At 47.5% G+C, this 8,268-nt stretch overlaps 1 protein-coding gene across 1 annotated transcript; it reads left to right on the top strand.

Moving 5' to 3' along the window:
- Positions 1-1,268: 1,268 nt before the first annotated feature.
- Positions 1,269-2,219, top strand: tmem121ab (transmembrane protein 121Ab; the record flags this gene model as incomplete). Its single annotated transcript, XM_084453296.1, has 1 exon — positions 1,269-2,219. One exon carries the CDS (start codon positions 1,269-1,271, stop codon positions 2,217-2,219), a length of 951 nt encoding a protein of 316 aa, XP_084309422.1.
- Between the last annotated feature and the right edge of the window lie 6,049 nt (positions 2,220-8,268).

Raw genomic sequence — 8,268 nt, 5'->3', positions numbered from 1 at the left:
ACATTTGACAGGCACTGTCATGTCTTTGCACTGTCCTGTCCTGTCCTGCACCCTGTCCTATGTCGTCCTCATCAGCGTATGCCATTACCCTAGTCAAGATTCCTAGTATGTGTAAACGATGTAGACTGCATGGCAAATAAACAGATCTTGATCTTGGATTTGAGCCATGCTGACACATTAGCTGGCTCTTACTGTAGCATGTGGAGGGCCTCTGGCACTGAACACTGAGTTATATAGCCCTAGTAGCGCTGACAATTCTTTTCTTTCTCCCTTCCCCCCACCTCTCTCTCTCATCCTCCCTTCTTTCTCCTCCGTCTCTCTCTCTGGCCGTCTGTCTCTCTCTACCTTTTTACTCCTCTCCTCCCTCTCTCTCTCTCTCTCCCCGTCTCTGTGTCTCTGTTCTCCAGGTGGTGGTGCTGGTGGTGTGGTCGGCGCGTGGCAGAGAGGGGGGAGAGGATGCGTCCGCGGCCCACTGAGAGAGCCTCCCCCCGGGGGAAGCCGGCGTGAGACGCAGGGCCCCACGGGCCGTTGACCACCGCTGTCTCTGTGATTTATGGCTGCCGGAGATCTGGCCACTGCGGAGCCTTGCTCTCTCGTTCACACACACACACACAGACACACACACACACTGCGCCACGGTATCCGTTCCTGACCGCAGAGACTAGCACACGCCAAGCATCAGAACCACGCACATACGCACACACACACAAAAAACCTCTGGCACACACGTAGCCCAACACCAGGGTGCACCTACACACCCTTTCAAACAGCCCTTACCCCCCCCCCCCCCAAAAGCCTCCTGTGTGAGCCCTCCTCCTCTACCCTGGCTTAGCACGGATTAGCGAACCCGCTATCGGTCATGACATGTCAGCCGTAGAGCCCTGACCGCGCCTGCCGCTCAGTGGCCGAGCGGGGTCGATGGAACTACGCTGAGTAATGAGGTGATGTTCCCGCAATCCGCACTGGGCTGAAAGAGACCACCTGGGCTCCTCCCCATCCCTCCCACCCCCACCCCCCCCCCCGCTCTCCCGACGTACTCCGTGGCTCTCGCTCGCTGCCTCCCTCCGCACACCGACTTTTGATTTTGAGCGGGCGACCCTCCCCCCTCTCTTCCCCTGTGGCCGGTGATATTTCCACCCCGCCCCTACGCCCGAGAAGCGCGACCCTTCCGACCCCAGATCCCGTTCGTGTTTTTTTTTTTTTAAAGACTTTCGGGACAAAAAAGCAGCGGACTGGAGAGCGCGAGCCAGCCGGGCGCCGCTCTCGCCATGGTGCTGCCGCCCCCAGACAAACGCCACGTGTGCCTGACCACCATCGTCATCATGACCAGCATGGCCTTCATGGACGCCTACCTGGTGGAGCAGAACCAGGGCCCCCGGAAGATCGGCGTGTGCATCATCGTCCTGGTGGGCGACGTCTGCTTCCTCATCGTCCTGCGCTACGTGGCGGTGTGGGTCGGCGCCGAGGTGCGCACGGCCCGCAGGGGCTACGCCATGATCCTCTGGTTCCTCTACATCTTCGTGCTGGAGATCAAGCTCTACTTCGTGTTCCAGAACTGCAAGGCGGACCGGAGGAGTCTGGAGACGGTGGCCCGGAAGGCGCTCACCCTGCTGCTGTCCGTGTGCGTGCCGGGCCTCTACCTGGTCCTGGTGGCGCTGGACAGCATGGAGTACGTTCGGACGTTCCGGAAGAAGGAGGACATGCGCGGGAGGCTGTTCTGGGTGGCCCTGGACCTGCTGGACCTGCTGGACATCCAGGCCAACCTGTGGGAGCCCCAGCGGACGGGCCTGCCCATCTGGGCCGAGGGCCTGATGTTCTTCTACTGCTACATCCTGCTGCTCATCCTACCATGTGTGTCGCTGAGCGAGATCAGCATGCAAGGGGAACACGTGTCGCCCCAGAAGATGATGCTGTACCCCGTGCTCAGCCTGGCCACCATCAACGTGGTCACCATCCTCATCCGGGGCGTCAACATGGTGCTGTTCCAGGACAGCCGCGTGTCCACCATCTTCGTGGGCAAGAACGTGGTGGCCATTGCCACCAAGGCGTCCACCTTCCTGGAGTACAGGCGTCAGGTGAAGGAGTTCCCGCACCCGCAGAATGCCATGGCGCTGGAGCTGCAGCAGAACTCGGTGGGCGGCCACGCGCAGCCGCTGCCCAACACCACCAGCCTGCCGCACGAACCCTCGCCGGCGCAGGACGTCGTCATCGACACATGACCGCCACCGCCGGACTCGCCGGAAGGGAGGGGAGGGGAGGGGAGTGGAAGGGGCGGAGGGGCGCTTCGCAGCCGTGGCTGAGCCGCCGAGCCATCGAACTCTCTTCGGACTGACTCCGACTCGGATCCGACAGCCGAGGAGACTTTGGAGTAAATAGAGACATTTTGTGACAGGATGGCGTTGTGCTCCTGTCAAGCCAACCTGAACTGTGGTTACCAGTGGAATATTTTACAGCCTAGCCGATCTGTCTGGATGGTTACGATGCCCTTTATTCTGTCATGAGGAAACGGGATATGTTTTTTATTGTAAAGTGTGTTTTTAAAATGAACAGTTTTAAAAACTTTATTGAGAGACAATCTCCATATTCTGCCGCTAGGTGACGTTTGATTGTGTAAATTGGACGATTTATTCCTGCCTGAATATTTACAGTTTGGGGGACGCTACTTTTTCTGACTACGTGTGGCTTTTCCTTTCTCATCAACTAACAAAAGAGGTACTGACCGCCCGAACAACAGCTGAAGTAAAGGACAGGAAGGAGAAAATCATGAGGGTCTATCTGTGCTCTTGTGTGTGTGTGTGTGTGAGGGGGGGGGGGCGATTGACAGAACAGTGAATTTCAGCCACTGGTTCTGCTGAGAAAGGAGCTATCTAGAGCTTGACGCTCCTGTCAGTGAGATGCTTTACGACCACATGTGATCAAAAGCGCCAGAGCAAAGCACTACTCCATCCACTCCAGGCATCGAAGCGTGTGTGTGTTTGTAAAACGTAAAACTGTACTTGGATGTTATGTTATGTGTAGAAGAATGCCAGCGAGTGAAAGAATGCAAAAGAGAGAAATGTGTGTTGATGTCTGAAAGGAAGAAGGAAAAATGTAGAACATTTTAATTGACTGTACAGTACATTCCTCCACAACTAAGCCTTGAAGTCAGAGAATGCAGAGAGGTGCAGACGTTGCCTCAATGACAACATGATAAAAAGATACATGTACAATCCAATCTGCAAACAGAACCATTTCTAAGCAGAATTATTATTATTATTATTATTATTATTATTATTATGTTCATTGTGTACATTATTTACATAATTGTATGTTGGAGGCCAGTGATGTTTTAATAAATGTATTAAAAGAACAAAAAAATAGGGTATGTTACTGTTAGCCCACAGTTTGTGCAAATGGTCTCTTTTTCTTGTGCCTCAAACCAGACACAAAACTGAATGAGCCCTTTCTAATACATTCTTAGTTCACCATTTAATTTTCTCTAAAATCACTATTCCTCGGACCGTACATTGTGCCACCTATCAAATCTTCCATTGATAAAATACCCCTATGTTACCGTGGAAACATTCTCCTTAGCGTGACCCAGGCACTGAGGGAAGAAGGGGAGGTCAGTTTTACAGTGATGTTTTTCTGTATTCCAGAACACCAAACCACTGGCAGCGCTAAGAGCCAATCCAGAAGAGCAGCCTGCCCTCAATGCCCCCGAGCTCCATCAATAACAGCCAGAAAGAGAGAGAGAGAGAGAGAGAGAGAGAGAGAGAGAGGGGGGGGTAGGTTATCTATACTGCAACCTGATGGCAGCAAAATAGTACAAAGAATCAGTTCCCAGGTGAAGAAATTAAGCAAGGGAAGCGCTCCCAGCCAAGGCTCAAATAGGTCTTTGGAGAGGACGAGGAAAGCACTATGAGAGTTTTTGGGCATATGGTCTATTTGTATTGGGCCTGAGTTGGTCCTCACTCTTTGAAATTGTGGACTAGTGAAATTGTGGACTAGTCAGATGGCTAGGGTTATATGTACAGTATTTACTGTAAAGCTGATCATAAAAATAGGTCCCGCTGGAGGGCCTACAGGCAGATGACAGGGATTTCTTTAAGAGTCGTGTCTGAATAATTACTGTCAGCATGCAGTAAGTGGACAATGGAGAAAGGAAATGGCAAACTTGGAAAAACAATAAATTATCTGTGTCCGCCTCGCAAGAGATAACCCTCTCTTCTGACCCTTAGCACGAGATTCATTCGTAAATCATCTATCCTGTGCATCAGGAAATTAATTGTGCTCTCTCCAGATCTAATAGGGTCATGAAAGCACTTTTCTCTCCTCCAGTGATTTATTTTACGCCCATAACTTTCAAGAATATTCAATTTAGACAAGATGAATTCACAACCGAGCGGTTGCCGGTGAATTAAAATCTCGCTTCCGCGTGTTGACCGATCGCGCGTTTGCTGAATCGACGGTTTTCCCATGGGTCTCTCTCTACCCCCTACCCGATGCTCATCAACCCCCAACTGCAATCACTTCAGTATCCACACGCTATTGCCCTCAGTGCTACTACCCCATCTATATGGAAATGCGTCTCTCTTTGGTGCAATTCCGTATTCGTCCACTGGAGGCCAATCAGGCCACATTGTCTGGGCAATGTAACTGCTTCTGTTCACAACACAACCATGGAAATGTCCCTTGGTCTTGGGAAATTGTCTGTGCTGTGCTCCCGTTCGCGCATTCGCACGCAGGCATGTTCCCTACAATTTACAGGGTTAGACTGCATGTGTGAATGGGGTTATAGAGAGAATGTCATTCAAAGGTAATGTGATTGCCGAATTGATGCTATGATCGACATAAACGGCCATGCAGCAGCAGAATCAGTATGAGAAACATTTATTGCCATGTAGTTTTACAACATAATAGGAATTTGTTTCGGTTAATGGTGTATAACATGGAGGCAACATTGGATGATAGGGTGTTGGACAGTTCAAAGACAGGACAGTGCAAATGAGCAGTATAAAATACGAATACAACCAGGCCAGGTCCACCTGGCTTATGTGTGTGGCTGGCTTGTTTCTGTGCAGGACTGGTAGGACGGAAGCTAGTCATGCCACTGAAGTAGCTGTGCATTGAAATGACATGAAATAATGTCTGATAAATTAGATAGGTCTTGTCGCCTGGATAGATCAGTTCCAATGCTGCCAATGCTAATCCAGCACAATAAGAGTGGGATAGCCAGTTAGGTCATGAGCTCACAACAACTAGCAACAGCTTCCATAACATTAATGCTAGCGGTCAGTGGCTAAAGCAGTTACACTGATGATTCCTATAACATTACCTATTTTGCTGCATTTGGTTCAACTTCTGTTTCTGGACAAATGTAAGGGATAAACCCAGATAACACAAGGCTAGTGGACCTACAGCAGGTCCCCAATGGACGAGTTGGCGGACCTCCAGCGGAATATAACACAAGGCTAGCGGACCTACAGCGGGTCCCCGATGGATGCTCCACCACCATTCCACCGGTAGTTTATTGTTTATATCCTAGGCCCATTGGCCCTAGGCTTATGGACTTCTATTGCTAAATGAACTTACTCTGAACATTTTTTGGCTAACCCTTCCTTTCATAGTCCCCCGATTACTAAACATTTACCTGGTAAATACATGCCAAGTATAGCCTAATATATAATGGATAATTACTGAGACACCTATACTGTAGGTATAATTTCAAAACAGGAGTATTTCAAATGTTCAATTACTGCACATAAATTCAATAACTGACATAGCACCACCAGGTAAACACATTTTTACAGCTTCTATAACATCCAGTGACAAAAAATCATCCACACCATGGCTTGAACTTGCCACCTTCAGCATGGGAGGCAGACGCCCTATCCACTATACTACCTATCCACTATACTACCGAGGAACTTGATATTATGTAATGTCGTAGTGGTTTTATTTTGGTGTTCTGGGACCACTGTCTCTTGTGGTGGTAACATAGAAATGCAGGTCAACAACGGAACCGACATTTTGCAGGTCAACAACGGGACAGAGAGATTGACAACCGACATTTGCTGTGTCTGGTGCGTGTCGCTACGCACAAAAATACATGCGTTGTGTGGTGACATCTCTCCTTCATGATATACTTTATCCTATACTGACCTCACTCGACATGCCAGGGTGGTGATATAGGCAGTGTCTTGGCTTGCCTGCTTTTCTAAACTGGATCAAATTCAATAGAAGCCTAGGCTATCTGCAATATTAGACAATGAATTACATAGAGGGAAGACAATGTATTCACTATTTTGGACCTTAGACCCTATTTGTGGTCTGTCTACCATGAACCTGACACAGAGACCATCATTTCACTGATCGTTCCAGTATTGAGCTAGCTGCAGTTTTTCTGCAGGCTTTCACTGGACTACAATGGAAATCAATGGGGCATATATAACTCCATTGGAAAAACTATGCTAAATGTGAGACAGGAAGCACAGGGTGTAATCTTACATCCGCAGAATGTGGACATCATGTATATTCTACCAAGTGTAGATATAAATATAACGTGTGTAGCTACTGAGTTTAGTCCAGTGTTCAGTGGGCCTTCTCTTCTTTCAGGATCCTGATGGTCACAACTTAAGTGAGTTTTGGAGAAGGAGAAGAAGAAGAAGGACCTGCATTTGACCCATCCTAACACTAGGAGCAGTGGGCAGGAGTATTAACCCTAACATACATGTCTTTGAAGGTGGGAGGAAACTGGAGCACCCTGTGTGTGAATGGGTGAATGAGAGGCCATTGTAAAGCGCTGTATAAGGGCAGTCCTTTTACCATTTACCGGGATTCAAACCCAGCACCTTCTTGCTGGGAGGCAACACCAACCACGGAGTCACCATGCTGCTGGAAGGTTATTCCACAAATACAGTAGGGTGTAAAAAAAACTTAAAGGCTGATTTATCTGTACCTAACTCTGTAGGGACCAAATACACTTCCTGTCAGCCGTTCCCTGAAACTGGATATTATAATTAATATGTCTCAAGGTTATGAAAGATGTTAGTGCCTTGGTATCTACATATTGAGACAGCCATGCAATCTATTCGAGATGTTCTGTGCCATTCTGTCTCCCACAAAGGGACTTGGAAGGTCTGTGCACACTTTTTATGGACCTACATTCAGTAAATGTATGCCTTGGGCTGCGTCCAGCACTAATGTGTCTGCAGTTACTGGACTCCTCATGACGAATGCTTCCTGGTCCAACCTGACTAACTCACACTTGTGTCCTTGCCAGGCATCGTACCTCACATCGCTGAAATGCACAAGTTCATGATTGCCCATTATAGTGCATCTCCTTGAATAAACAAGACTGGTCATCTCTGAAGATTGTTTAAACCAAATAGAACAATATTGGATTAAACCAAATAGAACAATATTGCATTATAGAGTAACATTCGCGTCATATAGGCCTATACTGTAGCCTCAAGGATGCTTATTCAACTACAGTACCTAGTAACTACAGTACCTCAAGGATGCTTATTCAACTATAGTACCTAGTAACTACAGTACCTCAAGGATGCTTATTCAACTACAGTACCTAGTAACTACAGTACCTCAAGGATGCTTATTCAACTATAGTACCTAGTAACTACAGTACCTCAAGGATGCTTGTTTAACTACAGTACCTACTGTAGTAACTACAGTACCTCATGGATGCTTGTTTAACTACAGTACCTAGTAACTACAGTACCTCAATGATACTTATTCAACTACAGTACCTAGTCACTACAGTAACTCAATGATACTTATTCAACTACAGTACCAAGTAACTACAGTACCTCAAGGATGCTTATTCAACTACAGTACCTAGTAACTACAGTACCTCAAGGATGCTTGTTCAACTACAGTACCTAGTAACTACAGTACCTCAATGATACTTATTCAACTACAGTACCTAGTAACTACAGTACCTCAAGGATGCTTGTTCAACTTCAGTACCTAGTAACTACAGTACCTCAAGGATGCTTGTTCAAACTTCAGTACCTAATCATGTGATTCAAAGATAGAGATGTCCCACTGATAAATACTAATATCAAATGTGTGACATCACTGGCCTCATTTTTTAAAAACTATTTGTACTGTTTCTTTAAATTCAACCTTCCCACAGACATAGTTCCAAAAACAGGTACGTGTCCAAGGGAATAGCCATATCCTAAGAGTTGTTGCAGGTAAGTTAAGCAGCTGAGGGACCTTGAAAGGACCTAGACAGAATGTCTAATGGAATACTGAGTGAAATAT

This window comes from Borostomias antarcticus, assembly GCF_949987555.1.
Source record: "Borostomias antarcticus genome assembly, chromosome: 19".
NCBI lineage: Eukaryota > Metazoa > Chordata > Actinopteri > Stomiiformes > Stomiidae > Borostomias > Borostomias antarcticus.
Note: the sequence above shows the minus strand (reverse complement) of the source record. Positions and strands in the feature narration are given on the sequence as shown.